The following is a 20,000-nucleotide window of genomic DNA, read 5'->3' as shown; positions in this document are numbered from 1 at the left end:
ACTTTAGCAAAGCAGCAAAAGTTACAGTGGTAAGAAAAAACTTTCTTATTAAAAGGCAGAAATCTTCGGCCGGATCCCCGGCTCATGACGAAACAGCCTTCACAGGCCTAGACTGCACCGGGCTTGGAAGGGGATAGGGGGAGAGATGGGATAAGATGCAGGAAGAGGGATAGGGGGAGAGATGGGATAAGATGAAGGAAGAGGGATAGGGGGAGAGATGGGATAAGATGCAGGAAGAGGGATAGGGGGAGAGATGGGATAAGATGAAGAAAGAGGGATAGGGGGAGAGATGGGATAAGATGCAGGAAGAGGGATAGGGGGAGTCTGAAGCGACTGGACGATGATCTGTTTGTGTTCTCAGAGTCTGAGGAGGATTCTGTTCGGACGAACGTTTCACGTCTTTAACTATGAGTGGAGGAAATCTGTCTTCAAGTTCAGAGAGCCGGGCTCAGAGTTATCGTACACACTGGAGACCGACCGGGTAAGAGTCACTGCTCATTCTGCTCTCAGCTCAACCAATCACACGGCAGCAGGTGAAAACATCCCGAAGCACGTCACATCACTTCCTGTTAGGAGACTTCACTCACAGCATGTGTGTGTGTGTGTGTGTGTGTGTGTGTGTGTGTGTGTGTGTGTGTGTGTGTGTGTGTGTGTGTGTGTGTGTGTGTGTGTGTGTGTGTGTGTGTGTGTGTGTGTGTGTGTGTTTCAGGGCGGGGCTCGGACCATACAGATGGTGGTTCAGGCTCGTATCATTAAAAACCTGCTGTTCATCAGACAGAGCAGCTCAGACACTCAGACCCTGCACAGGTGAGGACACACAGGTGTCATGGTGAAGATGATACTTACACCTGTTAGCATCCTGTTAGCATCCTGTTAGCAATCAGACACCTGAGAGATGATGTAAGACACTGAAACATCAAACTTCATGCACACCTTTCACAACCAACATGAAGCAAACAAACCTCACCTGCAAGGGACGCTTACCTCACCTGTGAGGGACGCTTACCTCACCTGTGAGGGACTTTAACCTCACCTGTGAGGGACGCTAACCTCACCTGTGAAGGACGCTAACCTCACCTGTGAGGGACGCTTACCTCACCTGTGAGGGACTTTAACCTCACCTGTGAGGGACGCTAACCTCACCTGTGAGGGACTTTAACCTCACCTGTGAGGGACGCTTACCTCACCTGTGAGGGACGCTTACCTCACCTGTGAGGGACGTTTAACTCATGTTACATCATCCATTTCCTCATTTGTTGTGTATGCATACCTGCACCTGTAGAACGGTTACCTCTGACTTACCTGTACAGGTGTTGATGTGTCTCTTATAGTCTCCTCCCCCTCCAGTCTGTGTGAGGTAGGACAGAAGGACCAGGAGGGGGCGCTGGTGGCTGCATTGTCTGACAGCCTCTGGTTGGCCGGCCAGGAGATCAGTGCCACCGTTACCTTGGTAACCAAAGACTACTGCATCACACCTCACCTGGACTACAAACTGGACGACTTCACAGAGAGGGTACAGACACACTGGGGGGGGTCTCCGCTTGGAGATTGAGGGGGTCTGAGGGGGTCTGAGGGTGTCTGAGGGGGTCTCTGAGGAGGTCTCGCTCCATCTTTATTGACTGAATGTCTTTCAGCTGCAGTTGTTCACATTTCATCAGAAAGAAGACGTGAGGAGGTTCATCCTGGAGCACGTTCAATGTGTGAGTGACTCACAGGTTGTTGTTGTTGTTGTTGTTGTTGTTGTTGTTGTTGTTGTTGTTGTTGTTGTTGTTGTTGTTGTTGTTGTTGTTGTTGTTGTTGTTGTTGTTGTTGTTGTTGTTGTTGTTGTTGTTGTTGTATTACTAACTTTCAGCTCAGAGTTCAAACCTCTTGTTGTGTTTCAGTTCACAGAGGAGGGCAGTCATGGAGTCATTCTGTTCCTCTACAGCCTCATCTGCTCCCGGGCCGCTGACAGGTAACCCAGACCTGACAACAGCGCCCCCACAGGCTGCACAGGTCATTACACCCTGTGATGTTAACATCACGGGTGTCTGAATTTAGACAAACTGAGGACGCCAAAAAAAAAAAACAATCAACTGAAAACTGAACCAGTTTAACGATTAGATAACGACCTCCACACTGCAGTACTGGGTCAGGCCAGTAGTCTGAAACACACAGCATGCTCACATCCTCTAACTCCTTTAGAGCGCTGACATGTAAACACAACTAACCTCACACAACTCATAGTCCACTGCACAGCTCCTACATTACACCTTTTGTTTTTTTATTTTTAAATTCTATTTTATATATTGTAATATCTATTATATTCTAGATATTATATATTAGTATAATATATATATAATATATAACATATATATATAATATATAGTATATTCTGTATTATTTAAGTTGTTGCTAGTTCTGCTTTATTTCCTTGTTAATTGTTTAGCACCAACACACCAAGTCAGATTACTTGTATGTGTAAATGTACTTGGCAATGAACCCTGATTCTGACACAACAGGGACCTGAGAGTGTGTTTGTGACTGTTTGAATATTTGTTCCTCTCAGGCTGCAGGAGGACCTGGACTCCACCTGCTCCCACCTGCTCCACCTGAGTCTGGGGAACTTTGTGTGTGGCCAGGTGAGTGCTCACCTGTTGTCCTGCTGTGTTCCTGTAGAGTGTGGGCTCACCGTGTGTGTGTGTGTGTGTGTGTGTGTGTGTGTGTGTGTGTCTGTGTGTGTGTGTGTGTGTGTGTGTGTGTGTGTGTGTGTGTGTGTGTGTAGGCCCTGATCAACCTGCTCCTGACTGGTCGGGCCCGTCCCAACGTCTTCAATGGGACTGTGCACCGCGACCACCAGGGACGCCCTCTGGAGCACCCCCTGCTGGGTGTCCTTAGCCGTGGCGATGTGGGTTACCTGCACTGGAGCCGAGAGCAGACGGAGCACGGCACACTGCCACAGGTCAGCCTGATACTGCAGACTGTTTGTTTGTTTGTTTGTTTGTGGTTGCTATAGTGGTTGCTATGGAGGACTGTGAACAGACACATAGATGTAAACATGAATAATAGATCAGTATCATTTCCTCACAGAGTGATCTGTCTGTGAAGGTGTTGATATCAGACACTGGACCAGAAAGCTTCTGTTCTGTTGGACAGAAATCCAGCGCCAGAGACACACAAGACGGGACGCATGATGCATGGCGTGACGCGTGGCGTGTGAGGACGAGCTGCTGATGAAGTTCAGTCAGTGAAACAGATCTGCAGAACGACAGATCTGATCTGTGTGTAAAAAACTCCAGAACATGTAACATCAAGAATCATGATGACCAGCGTTTACCCTCTGAGGAGGTGTGGCCACCTGAAGAGAGGTGGAGCTTTTATCGTCTGAGGAGGAGTGGCCACCTGAAGAGAGGTGGAGCTTTTATCGTCTGAGGAGGTGTGGCCACCTGAAGAGAGGTGGAGCTTTTATCGTCTGAGGAGGAGTGGCCACCTGAAGAGAGGTGGAGCTTTTATCGTCTGAGGAGGTGTGGCCACCTGAAGAGAGGTGGAGCTTTTACCCTCTGAGGAGGTGTGGCCACCTGAAGAGAGGTGGAGCTTTTACCCTCTGAGGAGGTGTGGCCACCTGAAGAGAGGTGGAGCTTTTATCGTCTGAGGAGGAGTGGCCACCTGAAGAGAGGTGAAGCTTTTATCGTCTGAGGAGGAGTGGCCACCTGAAGAGAGGTGAAGCTTTTATCCTCTGAGGAGGCGTGGCCACCTGAAGAGGTGGAGCGTTTGCCCTCCGAGGAGGCATGGCCACCTGATGAGAGGTGGAGTACTTCTCTTTGATGATGTGGCCATTCAACCAATCAGTGCTTCACATTGATGTGTGTGTGTCTGTGTGTGTGTGTAGGTGGGCAGTATGCTGAAGACCCCCCGGTTTCCTGTCTGGCTCGTCAGTGTGAACAGTAGCTGCTCCGTGGTGTTCAGCCTGAAGCGCTCACTGCTCTCTGATTGGAGGATGGAACATCTGTTCAACCTGTACTACTACAACGGACAAAACTCCCAGAAACACACCTGTAAGCTGACTGTAGGTAAGACATTGAACTAACTGTAGGTGGGGTCTTTGTCTGACTGTAGGTGGGGTCTTTATCTGACTGTAGGTGGGGTCTTTGTCTGACTGTAGGTGGGGTCTTTGTCTGACTGTAGGTGGGGTCCATGTCTGGATTGTAGGTGGGGTCTTTGTCTGACTGTAGGTGGGGTCTATGTCTGACTGTAGGTGGGGTCTATGTCTGGACTGTAGATGGGGTCTGTGTCTGACTGTAGATGGGGTCTGTGTCTGACTGTAGGTGGGGTCTATGTCTGGACTGTAGATGGGGTCTGTGTCTGACTGTAGATGGGGTCTTTGTCTGACTGTAGGTGGGGTCTTTGTGTGGGCTGTAGATGGGGTCTGTGTCTGACTGTAGGTGGGGTCTATGTCTGGACTGTAGATGGGGTCTGTGTCTGACTGTAGATGGGGTCTGTGTCTGACTGTAGGTGGGGTCTTTGTCTGGATTGTAGGTGGGGTCTTTGTCTGACTGTAGGTGGGGTCTTTGTCTGACTGTAGGTGGGGTCTTTATCTGACTGTAGGTGGGGTCTTTGTCTGGACTGTAGGTGGGGTCTTTGTCTGACTGTAGGTGGGGTCTTTGTCTGACTGTAGGTGGGGTCTTTGTGTGGGCTGTAGATGGGGTCTTTGTCTGGGCTGTAGGTGGGGTCTTTGTCTGGACTGTAGATGGGGCCTTTGTCTGACTGTAGGTTAGGTCCATGTCTGACTGTAGGTGGGGTCTGTGTCTGACTGTAGGTGGGGTCTGTGTCTGGACTGTAGGTGGGGTCTATGTCTGGACTGTAGGTGGGGTCTATGTCTGGACTGTAGGTGGGGTCTGTGTCTGACTGTAGGTGGGGTCTGTGTCTGACTGTAGGTTAGGTCTGTGTCTGACTGTAGGTGGGGTCTATGTCTGGACTGTAGGTGGGGTCTATGTCTGACTGTAGGTGGGGTCTGTGTCTGACTGTAGGTTAGGTCTATGTCTGACTGTAGGTGGGGTCTGTGTCTGACTGTAGGTTAGGTCTATGTCTGACTGTAGGTGGGGTCTTTGTCTGACTGTAGGTGGGGTCTATGTCTGGACTGTAGGTGGGGTCTTTGTCTGACTGTAGGTGGGGTCTTTGTCTGACTGTAGGTGGGGTCTTTATCTGACTGTAGGTGGGGTCTTTGTCTGGATTGTAGATGGGGTCTTTGTCTGACTGTAGGTGGGGTCTATGTCTGGACTGTAGGTGGGGTCTATGTCTGGACTGTAGGTGGGGTCCATGTCTGGACTGTAGATGGGGCCTTTGTCTGGACTGTAGGTGGGGTCTATGTCTGACTGTAGGTGGGGTCTGTGTCTGACTGTAGGTGGGGTCTGTGTCTGACTGTAGGTGGGGTCTATGTCTGGACTGTAGGTGGGGTCTGTGTCTGACTGTAGATGGGGTCTTTGTCTGACTGTAGGTGGGGTCTTTGTGTGGGCTGTAGATGGGGTCTATGTCTGACTGTAGGTGGGGTCTATGTCTGACTGTAGGTGGGGTCTTTGTCTGACTGTAGGTGGGGTCTTTGTGTGGGCTGTAGATGGGGTCTTTGTCTGGGCTGTAGATGGGGTCTTTGTCTGGGCTGTAGGTGGGGTCTATGTCTGGACTGTAGGTGGGGTCTTTGTCTGACTGTAGGTGGGGCCTTTGTCTGACTGTAGGTGGGGTCTTTGTCTGACTGTAGGTTAGGTCTTTGTCTGACTGTAGGTGGGGTCCATGTCTGGACTGTAGGTGGGGTCTTTGTCTGACTGTAGGTGGGGTCTTTGTCTGGACTGTAGGTGGGGTCCATGTCTGGACTGTAGGTGGGGTCTTTGTCTGACTGTAGATGGGGCCTTTGTCTGACTGTAGGTTAGGTCTTTGTCTGACTGTAGATGGGGCCTTTGTCTGACTGTAGGTTAGGTCTTTGTCTGGACTGTAGGTGGGGTCTTTGTCTGGACTGTAGATGGGGTCTTTGTCTGACTGTAGGTTAGGTCTTTGTCTGGACTGTAGGTGGGGTCCATGTCTGGACTGTAGGTGGGGTCTTTGTCTGGACTGTAGGTGGGGTCTTTGTCTGACTGTAGGTGGGGTCTTTGTCTGGACTGTAGGTGGGGTCCATGTCTGGACTGTAGGTGGGGTCTTTGTCTGACTGTAGATGGGGCCTTTGTCTGACTGTAGGTTAGGTCTTTGTCTGGACTGTAGGTGGGGTCTTTGTCTGACTGTAGGTTAGGTCTTTGTCTGGACTGTAGGTGGGGTCTTTGTCTGACTGTAGGTTAGGTCTTTGTCTGACTGTAGATGGGGCCTTTGTCTGACTGTAGGTTAGGTCTTTGTCTGGACTGTAGGTGGGGTCTTTGTCTGACTGTAGGTTAGGTCTTTGTCTGACTGTAGATGGGGCCTTTGTCTGACTGTAGGTTAGGTCTTTGTCTGACTGTAGATGGGGTCTTTGTCTGACTGTAGGTTAGGTCTTTGTCTGGACTGTAGGTGGGGTCCATGTCTGGACTGTAGGTGGGGTCTTTGTCTGGACTGTAGGTGGGGTCCATGTCTGGACTGTAGGTGGGGTCTTTGTCTGACTGTAGATGGGGCCTTTGTCTGACTGTAGGTTAGGTCTTTGTCTGACTGTAGATGGGGCCTTTGTCTGACTGTAGGTTAGGTCTTTGTCTGGACTGTAGGTGGGGTCTTTGTCTGACTGTAGGTGGGGTCTATGTCTGGACTGTAGGTGGGGTCCATGTCTGGACTGTAGATGGGGCCTTTGTCTGGACTGTAGGTGGGGTCTATGTCTGGACTGTAGATGGGGTCTATGTCTGGACTGTAGATGGGGTCTTTGTCTGACTGTAGGTGGGGTCTTTGTGTGGGCTGTAGATGGGGTCTTTGTCTGACTGTAGGTGGGGTCTATGTCTGATTGTAGGTGGGGTCTTTGTCTGGACTGTAGGTAGGGTCTTTGTCTGGACTGTAGATGGGGTCTTTGTCTGACTGTAGATGGGGTCTGTGTCTGACTGTAGGTGGGGTCTTTGTCTGATTGTAGGTGGGGTCTTTGTCTGGACTGTAGATGGGGTCTTTGGCTCCGCCCTCATGTATGATCGTGTCACTTCCTGTTGTCTTGCAGATACTCACTCCCACCACTGGGAGGCAGCATCCACAGATCAGGACTCTGAGAGGAGGAGTCCCTCTCTGGAGATGACCATCAGGACCAAGTGGGGGGGGGCTGCTATAGACTGGAACGGAACTTTACCTTTCTACTGAACACCTGAGTCTACAAGCTGACCTGGACCTGGAGTCGGTCAGGACCACGATGTGTTCAAGGACTGTTGTTGTTCCTGTAATAAAGAGTTTTGATGTGAAGCGGAGAGTTCTGTTTGATCTTTTCAGTTTGTTTCATCAGTAGAATAAAAAAAAGACATGAGACGTTAAAGAGAGTTTATTAATGAGACAGTGAGGATAGCAGGGTCACCTCCCCCCCCCCGTCTAACCTGAGAGGGTCACCTCCCCCCCCCCTTCTAACCTGAGAGGGTCACCTCCCCCCTGAACACCTGAGGGTGAGCAGCATGTGGGAAAGCAAACAGGTACATTTTAGTCCCGCCTCCTGGTCAAAGTTCAGGTGAGGTCGGGCTGAGCGGTTGGGAGAACGCAGCAGGAGGAGGAGGAGCCTGTCTGAGTCCAACAGGGGTCCTTAGGGAGGCTCCACGTGGACCACTGACTCCTGTCCAGTTCTGTTTGTTTCCTGGCCCCGCCCCCATCCCGTCTAAACCAACCCGCTCCACTGTAAGGAGGTGTACAGGACGGCGCCTCCCGCCGGCGAACACAGCAAGACCGTCTTCTTAACGTTGGAGCCCAGACGAGCCACAGACAGGACATCGAGCAGACAGACAGGTTCGTCTGCAGACAGACAGATGGCGATGAAGTGAGCGTGGAACCGAAGAGGATCACCTGAGGACACACACACACACACACACACACACGGTTGTCACTCTGAGCTGCACTGAGCTCACTTTTTTTGCTGCTCTGACTGAGCGGTATCGAACCCTGACCTACAGGACGACCCGCTTTACCATAACACCTTTGATCGCCCTGAACAACATGTACTCACCTGGATACACGAGGAAATCTCCTCCGAACTTCCCCGCTGAGGTCAGGTAGAAGCCACGCCCCCTCAGGTCTCTGAACACCTGGTACCTGGCCTGGCAGTGTGGGCTGGCCTGTGCTCTGATTGGCCAGTCGGCCTGCAGGAAGGCCCTGCTCTCTGGGCAGTGAGTAAGCCCTGCCCTTGCTGTGCTCAGCTGCACCGCCAGTGCTGACCTCGGGAAGGTGAAGCTTCGGTCCAGGGCGTCCAGGCGCCGCCGCTGGGCCTCGTCTACGCTCCCAGACTCACCTGTGTGTGATGATGTCATCGCTTGCAGCAGTGCTGACTTCCTGTCTTCCAGAGCGAGGACACTCTGCTCCTCATAGCTCCTCTGCTGCTCTGCCTCCTGAACAAGCTCCGCCCCTTCAGCATCCTGCCCACATAAACAACCAATCAGAGCTCACCTGTAAAAGGGGTTGGGGGTTAGGGGGGGGTTCACTGATAAACTAGTCTTGGCTAACACTAACCTAGTTAGCAGTAGGTAAGCTAACCTTGTTAGCAGTGTTTGAACTGACCTGGTCAGCAGGTGGCAGTGCGGCGGCAGCATGGCGTTCACTCAGCAGCCTCTCCTCCTCGGGCAGCAGTAGCAGTGGGCGGCCCAGACGTACATTCTGTCGGGGAGTCCGGGGCAGAGAACCCAGCAGCGCCCCAACCAGGCCCTGAGACCTCAGTGAGCGCAGGTCCTCAGAACGCCACAACAAGGGGGCGGAGTTACACAAACTGAGTCCCACAACATGAGAGGAAGATAAGTCCTGTTTGCAGAGGGGCTCATCCATCACAAGGTCCTTTACAGCACACCTGCAGAGATCAATCAGAACGATGAACCAACAATCAGTCAGTCAGTAAACAGTTAACTAGTCAGTCAGAAAACAGTTAACTAGTCAGTCAGAAAACAGTTAACTAGTCAGTCAGAAAACAGTTAATCAGTCAGTAAACAGTTAACTAGTCAGTCAGTAAACAGTTAACTAGTCAGTCAGTAAACAGTTAATCAGTCAGTAAACAGTTAATCAGTCAGTCAGTAAACAGTTAATCAGTCAGTAAACAGTTAATCAGTCAGTAAACAGTTAACTAATCAGTCAGTAAACAGTTAACTAGTCAGTAAACAGTTAACTAGTCAGTCAGTAAACAGTTAATCAGTCAGTAAACAGTTAATCAGTCAGTTAACAGTTAATCAGCCAGTCAACAGTTAATCAGTCAGTCAGTAAACAGTTAATCAGTCAGTAAACAGTTAATCAGTCAGTAAACAGTTAAGTCAGTCAGTAAACAGTTAACTAGTCAGTCAGTAAACAGTTAACTAGTCAGTAAACAGTTAACTAGTCAGTCAGTAAACAGTTAATCAGTCAGTAAACAGTTAACTAGTCAGTCAGTAAACAGTTAACTAGTCAGTAAACAGTTAACTAGTCAGTCAGTAAACAGTTAACTAGTCAGTAAACAGTTAACTAATCAGTCAGTAAACAGTTAACTAGTCAGTAAACAGTTAACTAGTCAGTCAGTAAACAGTTAATCAGTCAGTAAACAGTTAATCAGTCAGTCAGTAAACAGTTAACTAACCAGTCAGTAAACAGTTAACTAGTCAGTAAACAGTTAACTAGTCAGTCAGTAAACAGTTAATCAGTCAGTAAACAGTTAATCAGTCAGTTAACAGTTAATCAGCCAGTCAATAGTTAATCAGTCAGTCAGTAAACAGTTAATCAGTCAGTAAACAGTTAACTAATCAGTCAGTAAACAGTTAACTAGTCAGTAAACAGTTAACTAGTCAGTCAGTAAACAGTTAATCAGTCAGTAAACAGTTAATCAGTCAGTCAGTAAACAGTTAACTAATCAGTCAGTAAACAGTTAACTAATCAGTCAGTAAACAGTTAACTAGTCAGTAAACAGTTAACTAGTCAGTCAGTAAACAGTTAATCAGTCAGTAAACAGTTAATCAGTCAGTTAACAGTTAATCAGCCAGTCAACAGTTAATCAGTCAGTCAGTCAACAGTTAATCAGTCAGTCAGTAAACAGTTAATCAGTCAGTAAACAGTTAATCAGTCAGTAAACACTTAATAAGTCAGTCAGTAAACAGTTAACTAGTCAGTCAGTAAACAGTTAATCAGTCAGTCAACAGTTAACTAATCAGTAAACACTTAACTAGTCAGTAAACAGTTAACTAGTCAGTCAGTAAACAGTTAATCAGTCAGTAAACAGTTAACTAGTCAGTAAAAAGTTAATCAGTCAGTCAGTAAACAGTTAACTAGTCAGTAAACAGTTAATCAGTCAGTAAACAGTTAACTAGTCAGTCAGTAAACAGTTAATCAGTCAGTAAATAGTTAATCAGTCAGTCAGTAAACAGTTAATCAGTCAGTCAGTAAACAGTTAATCAGTCAGTAAACAGTTAACTAGTCAGTCAGTAAACAGTTAATCAGTCAATAAACAGTTAACTAGTCAGTCAGTAAACAGTTAACTAGTCAGTAAACAGTTAATCAGTCAGAAAACAGTTAATCAGTCAGTAAACAGTTAATCAGTCAGAAAACAGTTAACTGGTCAGTAAACAGTTAATCAGTCAGTCAGTAAACAGTTAATCAGTCAGTAAACAGTTAATCAGTCAGTCAGTAAACAGTTAACTAGTCAGTCAGTAAACAGTTAATCAGTCAGTAAACAGTTAATCAGTCAGTCAGTAAACAGTTAACTAGTCAGTAAACAGTTAATCAGTCAGTCAGTAAACAGTTTATCAGTCATTTAACAGTTAATCAGTCAGTCAGTAAACAGTTAATCAGTCAGTAAACAGTTAACTAGTCAGTCAGTAAACAGTTAATCAGTCAGTAAACAGTTAACTAGTCAGTCAGTAAACAGTTAACTAGTCAGTAAACAGTTAATCAGTCAGTTAACAGTTAATCAGTCAGTCAGTAAACAGTTAATCAGTCAGTAAACAGTTAATCAGTCAGTCAGTAAACAGTTAATCAGTAAGTAAACAGTTAACTAGTCAGTCAGTAAACAGTTAATCAGTCAGTAAACAGTTAACTAGTCAGTCAGTAAACAGTTAATCAGTAAGTTAACAGTTAACTAGTCAGTCAGTAAACAGTTAACTAGTCAGTCAGTAAACAGTTAATCAGTAAGTTAACAGTTAACTAGTCAGTCAGTAAACAGTTAATCAGTCAGTAAACAGTTAACTAGTCAGTCAGTAAACAGTTAATCAGTCAGTCAGTAAACAGTTAACTAATCAGTCAGTAAACAGTTAACTAATCAGTCAGTAAACAGTTAACTAGTCAGTAAACAGTTAACTAGTCAGTCAGTAAACAGTTAATCAGTCAGTAAACAGTTAACTAGTCAGTCAGTAAACAGTTAATCAGTCAGTCAGTAAACAGTTAACTAATCAATCAGTAAACAGTTAACTAATCAGTCAGTAAACAGTTAACTAGCCAGTAAACAGTTAACTAGTCAGTAAACAGTAAATCAGTCAGTAAACAGTTAACTAGTCAGTCAGTAAACAGTTAACTAGTCAGTCAGTAAACAGTTAACTGGTCAGTAAACAGTTAATCAGTCAGTCAGTAAACAGTTAATCAGTCAGTCAGTAAACAGTTAATCAGTCAGTAAACAGTTAACTAGTCAGTCAGTAAACAGTTAATCAGTCAGTAAACAGTTAATCAGTCAGTCAGTAAACAGTTAACTAGTCAGTCAGTAAACAGTTAATCAGTCAGTAAACAGTTAATCAGTCAGTCAGTAAACAGTTAACTAGTCAGTAAATAGTTAATCAGTCAGTAAACAGTTGACTAGTCAGTCAGTAAACAGTTAATCAGTCAGTAAACAGTTAACTAGTCAGTCAGTAAACAGTTAACTAGCCAGTCAGTAAACAGTTAATCAGTCAGTAAACAGTTAATCAGTCAGTAAACAGTTAACTAGTCAGTCAGTAAACAGTTAATCAGTCAGTAAACAGTTAACTAGTCAGTCAGTAAACAGTTAACTAGTCAGTCAGTAAACAGTTAATCAGTCAGAAAACAGTTAACCAGTCAGTAAACAGTTAACTAGTCAGTCAGTAAACAGTTAACTAGTCAGTCAGTAAACAGTTAATCAGTCAGTAAACAGTTAACTAGTCAGTCAGTAAACAGTTAATCAGTCAGTAAACAGTTAACTAGTCAGTAAACAGTTAACTAGTCAGTCAGTAAACAGTTAACTAGTCAGTCAGTAAACAGTTAATCAGTCAGTAAACAGTTAATCAGTCAGTCAGTAAACAGTTAATCAGTCAGCAAACAGTTAATCAGTCAGTCAGTAAACAGTTAATCAGTCAGTTAACAGTTAATCAGTCAGTCAGTAAACAGTTAATCAGTCAGTAAACAGTTAATCAGTCAGTCAGTAAACAGTTAATCAGTCAGTAAACAGTTAATCAGTCAGTCAGTAAACAGTTAATCAGTCAGTAAACAGTTAATCAGTCAGTCAGTAAACAGTTAATCAGTCAGTAAACAGTTAATCAGTCAGTCAGTAAACAGTTAATCAGTCAGTAAACAGTTAACTAGTCAGTCAGTAAACAGTTAATCAGTCAGTAAACAGTTAACTAGTCAGTCAGTAAACAGTTAATCAGTCAGAAAACAGTTAATCAGTCAGTAAACAGTTAACTAGTCAGTCAGTAAACAGTTAATCAGTCAGTAAACAGTTAACTAGTCAGTCAGTAAACGGTTAATCAGTCAGTAAACAGTTAACTAGTCAGTCAGTAAACAGTTAATCAGTCAGTAAACAGTTAACTAGTCAGTAAACAGTTAATCAGTCAGTCAGTAAACAGTTAACTAGTCAGTAAACAGTTAATCAGTCAGTCAGTAAACAGTTAATCAGTCAGTAAACAGTTAATCAGTTAGTCAGTAAACAGTTAACTAGTCAGTCAGTAAACAGTTAATCAGTCAGTAAACAGTTAACTAGTCAGTCAGTAAACAGTTAATCAGTCAGTAAACAGTTAACTAGTCAGTCAGTTAATCAGTTAACCAGTCAGTAAACAGTTAACTAGTCAGTCAGTAAACAGTTAACTAGTCAGTCAGTAAACAGTTAATCAGTCAGAAAACAGTTAATCAGTAAGTTAACCAGTCAGTTAACAGTTAATCAGTCAGAAAACAGTTAATCAGTAAGTTAACCAGTCAGTTAACAGTTAATCAGTCAGTCATTAAACAGTTAATCAGTCAGTCATTAAACAGTTAATCAGTCAGTCAGTAAACAGTTAATCAGTCAGTCAGTAAACAGTTAATCAGTCAGTCAGTAAACAGTTAATCAGTCAGTTAACCAGTCAGTAAACAGTTAATCAGTCAGTCAGTAAACAGTTAATCAGTCAGTCAGTAAACAGTTAATCAGTCAGTTAACCAGTCAGTAAACAGTTAATCAGTCAGTCTGTAAACAGTTAATCAGTCAGTCAGTAAACAGTTAATCAGTCAGTAAACAGTTAATCAGTCAGTTAACCAGTCAGTAAACAGTTAATCAGTCAGTCAGTAAACAGTTAATCAGTCAGTCAGTAAACAGTTAATCAGTCAGTTAACCAGTCAGTAAACAGTTAATCAGTCAGTCAGTAAACAGTTAATCAGTCAGTCAGTAAACAGTTAATCAGTCAGTCAGTAAACAGTTAATCAGTCAGTCAGTAAACAGTTAATCAGTCAGTCAGTAAACAGTTAATCAGTCAGTAAACAGTTAATCAGTCAGTCAGTAAACAGTTAATCAGTCAGTAAACAGTTAATCAGTCAGTCAGTAAACAGTTAATCAGTCAGTAAACAGTTAACTAGTCAGTCAGTAAACAGTTAATCAGTCAGTAAACAGTTAACTAGTCAGTCAGTAAACAGTTAATCAGTCAGAAAACAGTTAATCAGTCAGTAAACAGTTAACTAGTCAGTCAGTAAACAGTTAATCAGTCAGTAAACAGTTAACTAGTCAGTCAGTAAACGGTTAATCAGTCAGTAAACAGTTAACTAGTCAGTCAGTAAACAGTTAATCAGTCAGTAAACAGTTAACTAGTCAGTAAACAGTTAATCAGTCAGTCAGTAAACAGTTAACTAGTCAGTAAACAGTTAATCAGTCAGTCAGTAAACAGTTAATCAGTCAGTAAACAGTTAATCAGTTAGTCAGTAAACAGTTAACTAGTCAGTCAGTAAACAGTTAATCAGTCAGTAAACAGTTAACTAGTCAGTCAGTAAACAGTTAATCAGTCAGTAAACAGTTAACTAGTCAGTCAGTTAATCAGTTAACCAGTCAGTAAACAGTTAACTAGTCAGTCAGTAAACAGTTAACTAGTCAGTCAGTAAACAGTTAATCAGTCAGAAAACAGTTAATCAGTAAGTTAACCAGTCAGTTAACAGTTAATCAGTCAGAAAACAGTTAATCAGTAAGTTAACCAGTCAGTTAACAGTTAATCAGTCAGTCATTAAACAGTTAATCAGTCAGTCATTAAACAGTTAATCAGTCAGTCAGTAAACAGTTAATCAGTCAGTCAGTAAACAGTTAATCAGTCAGTCAGTAAACAGTTAATCAGTCAGTTAACCAGTCAGTAAACAGTTAATCAGTCAGTCAGTAAACAGTTAATCAGTCAGTCAGTAAACAGTTAATCAGTCAGTCAGTAAACAGTTAATCAGTCAGTTAACCAGTCAGTAAACAGTTAATCAGTCAGTCTGTAAACAGTTAATCAGTCAGTCAGTAAACAGTTAATCAGTCAGTAAACAGTTAATCAGTCAGTTAACCAGTCAGTAAACAGTTAATCAGTCAGTCAGTAAACAGTTAATCAGTCAGTCAGTAAACAGTTAATCAGTCAGTCAGTAAACAGTTAATCAGTCAGTTAACCAGTCAGTAAACAGTTAATCAGTCAGTTAACCAGTCAGTAAACAGTTAATCAGTCAGTCAGTCAGTAAACAGTTAATCAGTCAGTCAGTCAGTAAACAGTTAATCAGTCAGTCAGTAAACAGTTAATCAGTCAGTCAGTCAGTAAACAGTTAATCAGTCAGTTAACCAGTCAGTAAACAGTTAATCAGTCAGTCAGCGTCTGTTTTCAGGTGTTGTCTTACTTGTTTTTTTCCACGTGTTTCCGGTCCCTCTCCGCTTCACGACATGCCGTAAACGTATCCTCCTCCGGTAGTTACAATAATAACTGACGCAAAGACTGAACGGCAACAAACCGGTGAAACAAAGAAGCCGTGAAAAAGCTCCGTTAACCGGATGAACGGAGAGAAACCGAGAGAACCGAGAGAACGTGTCTCCGCTGTGTGTCAGCTGCTCAGAGGAGGGGGTGCGTTCGAATTGTCCCTCCTATCTCCTTTCACTATCCACTTCACCTTAAAACGTCATGAGGTTAAGGAAAGATGTTAGGAGAAGTCATAAAGGACTTAAGGAAAGGAGATCTCGTTGCTCTGACAATCCGACCACATTTCCACTAGGCCACGTCATTAAATGCGACGGACCGGCGGAGGTTAATGACGTGGGTCTGCCGTGTTGAAACTACAATGTTCAGAAAATGGACTACAAAAAGATCATGTAAAAAACTTTCCCCTGTGCTTCTTACCGGTGAAATAATCCTGATCACCACGAGGAAGTGAAGTTAAAGAAATATAGACTACCAGGCTACAAGTAAGAAAAGTGAAACCATCAGCTTCCTGTCCAATCAGAAATCAACATCAACATCAATATGATTGGATGAAATGAATTGTTACATTAATGTAAGATATAACCTACACATAATGTTTTAAACATACAAATGTACAGCAGCACAAAACAAGAGAATGAAATCTGTTGAATAAAACATCCTCTGATAAAAATGTCTCTTATCTTTTATCTCTTTACGATCATCGTTCATGTTCCTGAACGGTCGAATGAGCGACTCGCTTTAAATGTTGTGGGGCGTCATATCTCATCTCCTTTCCTAAAGGATGGTCCAGTGTATCCTAAAGGAGGTTATAAAGGAAGCATTGACCCACCTTTCCTTAACTTTTAGAGAATTCAAACGGCTCTTATCATGGCCGCCACTTAAATGCTTCCGGGGTTAAAGGTGAAGTGGATCGTGAGAGGAGACAGGAGGGACAATTCGAACGCACCCTACGTTTCATTCATTCTCCGTGATGTCACAGCCGGGCGGAGCGGGAACCTGAACGCACTCCGCTTACTGAAACCGCAGGAGGAAGTAGAACGAGCGCACAAAAAGATCCTATTGGAGGGCGCGCTGGTGGTCAGGGCGCGTCCCATGTATTGAGACTCTCGTCTCGAGCGGTAGACCCGGGTTCACTTCCACCCGTGGCCTCTTTCTGCATGTCATTCCCCGCTCTCTCTCTCTGGTTTCAGACTCTATCCACTGTCCTCTCTCTCTCTCTGGTTTCTGACTCTATCCACTGTCCTCTCTCTCTCCCTGGTTTCAGACTCTATCCACTGTCCTCTCTCTCTGGTTTCTGACTCTATCCACTGTCCTCTCTCTCTGGTTTCTGACTCTATCCACTGTCCTCTCTCTCTCTCTCTGGTTTCTGACTCTATCCACTGTCCTCTCTCTCTCCCTGGTTTCAGACTCTATCCACTGTCCTCTCTCTCTCTCTGGTTTCTGACTCTATCCACTGTCCTCTCTCTCTCTCTGGTTTCAGACTCTATCCACTGTCCTCTCTCTCTCCCTGGTTTCAGACTCTATCCACTGTCCTCTCTCTCTGGTTTCTGACTCTATCCACTGTCCTCTCTCTCTCTCTCTGGTTTCTGACTCTATCCACTGTCCTCTCTCTCTCTCTCTGGTTTCTGACTCTATCCACTGTCCTCTCTCTCTCTCTCTGGTTTCTGACTCTATCCACTGTCCTCTCTCTCTCTCTCTGGTTTCTGACTCTATCCACTGTCCTCTCTCTCTCTGGTTTCTGACTCTATCCACTGTCCTCTCTCTCTCTGGTTTCTGACTCTATCCACTGTCCTCTCTCTCTCTCTGGTTTCTGACTCTATCCACTGTCCTCTCTCTCTCTGGTTTCAGACTCTATCCACTGTCCTCTCTCTCTCTCTGGTTTCTGACTCTATCCACTGTCCTCTCTCTCTCTCTGGTTTCTGACTCTATCCACTGTCCTCTCTCTCTCTCTGGTTTCTGACTCTATCCATTGTCCTCTCTCTCTCTGGTTTCAGACTCTATCCACTGTCCTCTCTCTCTCTCTGGTTTCTGACTCTATCCACTGTCCTCTCTCTCCCTGGTTTCTGACTCTATCCACTGTCCTCTCTCTCTCTCTGGTTTCAGACTCTATCCACTGTCCTCTCTCTCTCTCTCTGGTTTCTGACTCTATCCACTGTCCTCTCTCTCTCTCTCTCTGGTTTCTGACTCTATCCACTGTCCTCTCTCTCTCTCTGGTTTCTGACTCTATCCACTGTCCTCTCTCTCTCCCTGGTTTCAGACTCTATCCACTGTCCTCTCTCTCTCTCTGGTTTCTGACTCTATCCACTGTCCTCTCTCTCTCTCTGACTCTATCCACTGTCCTCTCTCTCTCTCTGGTTTCAGACTCTATCCACTGTCCTCTCTCTCTGGTTTCAGACTCTATCCACTGTCCTCTCTCTCTCTCTGGTTTCAGACTCTATCCACTGTCCTCTCTCTCTGGTTTCTGACTCTATCCACTGTCCTCTCTCTCTCTCTGGTTTCTGACTCTATCCACTGTCCTCTCTCTCTCTCTGGTTTCTGACTCTATCCACTGTCCTCTCTCTCTCCCTGGTTTCAGACTCTATCCACTGTCCTCTCTCTCTCTCTGGTTTCTGACTCTATCCACTGTCCTCTCTCTCTCTCTGGTTTCTGACTCTATCCACTGTCCTCTCTCTCTCTGGTTTCAGACTCTATCCACTGTCCTCTCTCTCTCTCTCTCTGGTTTCAGACTCTATCCACTGTCCTCTCTCTCTGGTTTCTGACTCTATCCACTGTCCTCTCTCTCTCTGGTTTCTGACTCTATCCACTGTCCTCTCTCTCTCTGGTTTCTGACTCTATCCACTGTCCTCTCTCTCTCTGGTTTCTGACTCTATCCACTGTCCTCTCTCTCTCTGGTTTCAGACTCTATCCACTGTCCTCTCTCTCTGGTTTCTGACTCTATCCACTGTCCTCTCTCTCTCTCTGGTTTCTGACTCTATCCACTGTCCTCTCTCTCTCTCTCTGGTTTCAGACTCTATCCACTGTCCTCTCTCTCTCTCTCTGGTTTCTGACTCTATCCACTGTCCTCTCTCTCTCTGGTTTCAGACTCTATCCACTGTCCTCTCTCTCTCTCTCTCTGGTTTCTGACTCTATCCACTGTCCTCTCTCTCTCTCTGGTTTCAGACTCTATCCACTGTCCTCTCTCTCTCTCTGGTTTCTGACTCTATCCACTGTCCTCTCTCTCTCTGGTTTCAGACTCTATCCACTGTCCTCTCTCTCTCTCTGGTTTCTGACTCTATCCACTGTCCTCTCTCTCTCTCTGGTTTCAGACTCTATCCACTGTCCTCTCTCTCTCTCTGGTTTCAGACTCTATCCACTGTCCTCTCTCTCTCTGGTTTCTGACTCTATCCACTGTCCTCTCTCTCTCTCTCTGGTTTCAGACTCTATCCACTGTCCTCTCTCTCTCTCTCTGGTTTCAGACTCTATCCACTGTCCTCTCTCTCTCTCTCTGGTTTCAGACTCTATCCACTGTCCTCTCTCTCTCTCTCTGGTTTCAGACTCTATCCACTGTCCTCTCTCTCTCTCTCTGGTTTCAGACTCTATCCACTGTCCTCTCTCTCTCTCCCTGGTTTCTGACTCTATCCACTGTCCTCTCTCTCTCTCTGGTTTCTGACTCTATCCACTGTCCTCTCTCTCTCTGGTTTCAGACTCTATCCACTGTCCTCTCTCTCTCTCTCTCTGGTTTCTGACTCTATCCACTGTCCTCTCTCTCTCTCTCTCTGGTTTCTGACTCTATCCACTGTCCTCTCTCTCTCTCTGGTTTCAGACTCTATCCACTGTCCTCTCTCTCTCTCTGGTTTCTGACTCTATCCACTGTCCTCTCTCTCTCTGGTTTCAGACTCTATCCACTGTCCTCTCTCTCTCTCTGGTTTCTGACTCTATCCACTGTCCTCTCTCTCTCTCTGGTTTCAGACTCTATCCACTGTCCTCTCTCTCTCTCTGGTTTCAGACTCTATCCACTGTCCTCTCTCTCTCTGGTTTCTGACTCTATCCACTGTCCTCTCTCTCTCTCTCTGGTTTCTGACTCTATCCACTGTCCTCTCTCTCTCTCTCTGGTTTCAGACTCTATCCACTGTCCTCTCTCTCTCTCTCTGGTTTCAGACTCTATCCACTGTCCTCTCTCTCTCTCTCTGGTTTCAGACTCTATCCACTGTCCTCTCTCTCTCTCTCTGGTTTCAGACTCTATCCACTGTCCTCTCTCTCTCTCCCTGGTTTCAGACTCTATCCACTGTCCTCTCTCTCTCTCTCTGGTTTCAGACTCTATCCACTGTCCTCTCTCTCTCTCTGGTTTCTGACTCTATCCACTGTCCTCTCTCTCTCTGGTTTCAGACTCTATCCACTGTCCTCTCTCTCTCTCTCTGGTTTCTGACTCTATCCACTGTCCTCTCTCTCTCTCTCTGGTTTCTGACTCTATCCACTGTCCTCTCTCTCTCTCTCTGGTTTCTGACTCTATCCACTGTCCTCTCTCTCTCTCTGGTTTCTGACTCTATCCACTGTCCTCTCTCTCTCTCTCTGGTTTCAGACTCTATCCACTGTCCTCTCTCTCTCTCCCTGGTTTCTGACTCTATCCACTGTCCTCTCTCTCTCCCTGGTTTCAGACTCTATCCACTGTCCTCTCTCTCTCTCTGGTTTCTGACTCTATCCACTGTCCTCTCTCTCTCTCTCTGGTTTCAGACTCTATCCACTGTCCTCTCTCTCTCTCTCTGGTTTCAGACTCTATCCACTGTCCTCTCTCTCTCTCCCTGG

The 20,000-nt window shown here is 45.1% G+C and overlaps 2 protein-coding genes across 2 annotated transcripts in view; one reads left to right on the top strand and one right to left on the bottom strand.

Annotated features, from left to right (window-relative positions):
• Window positions 1-7,418, top strand: part of mindy4b (MINDY family member 4B) — a 9,265-nt gene extending 1,847 nt beyond the window's left edge. The window contains exons 3-11 of the mRNA XM_065960005.1: window positions 362-481; window positions 710-807; window positions 1,348-1,513; window positions 1,635-1,700; window positions 1,884-1,954; window positions 2,549-2,621; window positions 2,765-2,941; window positions 3,869-4,049; window positions 7,127-7,418. Of these exons, the coding sequence (XP_065816077.1) occupies window positions 362-481; window positions 710-807; window positions 1,348-1,513; window positions 1,635-1,700; window positions 1,884-1,954; window positions 2,549-2,621; window positions 2,765-2,941; window positions 3,869-4,049; window positions 7,127-7,263 (1,089 nt within the window). The 3' untranslated portion in view covers window positions 7,264-7,418. The remainder of the gene's footprint in view (window positions 1-361; window positions 482-709; window positions 808-1,347; window positions 1,514-1,634; window positions 1,701-1,883; window positions 1,955-2,548; window positions 2,622-2,764; window positions 2,942-3,868; window positions 4,050-7,126) is intronic.
• Window positions 7,419-7,505: 87 nt separating this feature from the next.
• Window positions 7,506-16,153, bottom strand: tsen34 (TSEN34 tRNA splicing endonuclease subunit). The gene is made up of 4 exons (XM_065959997.1): window positions 15,142-16,153; window positions 8,656-8,938; window positions 8,108-8,513; window positions 7,506-7,947 (listed from the first exon to the last, which is right to left on the bottom strand). Exons 2-4 carry the CDS (start codon window positions 8,914-8,916, stop codon window positions 7,763-7,765), a joined length of 852 nt encoding a protein of 283 aa, XP_065816069.1. The 5' UTR covers window positions 8,917-8,938; window positions 15,142-16,153; the 3' UTR covers window positions 7,506-7,762.
• Window positions 16,154-20,000: the final 3,847 nt, after the last annotated feature.

The sequence above is a fragment of the Labrus bergylta genome, chromosome 11, assembly GCF_963930695.1.
Source record: "Labrus bergylta chromosome 11, fLabBer1.1, whole genome shotgun sequence".
NCBI classification, from domain to species: domain Eukaryota; kingdom Metazoa; phylum Chordata; class Actinopteri; order Labriformes; family Labridae; genus Labrus; species Labrus bergylta.
Note: the sequence above shows the minus strand (reverse complement) of the source record. Positions and strands in the feature narration are given on the sequence as shown.

Bases quoted from the DNA above. Each gene is read 5' to 3' on its own strand.
- tsen34 (XM_065959997.1), bottom strand. From the start codon at position 8,916: ATGGATGAGCCCCTCTGCAAACAGGACTTATCTTCCTCTCATGTTGTG. The intron at 8,514-8,655 runs GTCAGTTCAAAC...TTATGTGGGCAG, and splicing joins CACTGCCACCTGCTGACCAG to GATGCTGAAGGGGCGGAGCT. The intron at 7,948-8,107 runs GTGAGTACATGT...GTGTGTCCTCAG, and splicing joins AGATTTCCTCGTGTATCCAG to GTGATCCTCTTCGGTTCCAC.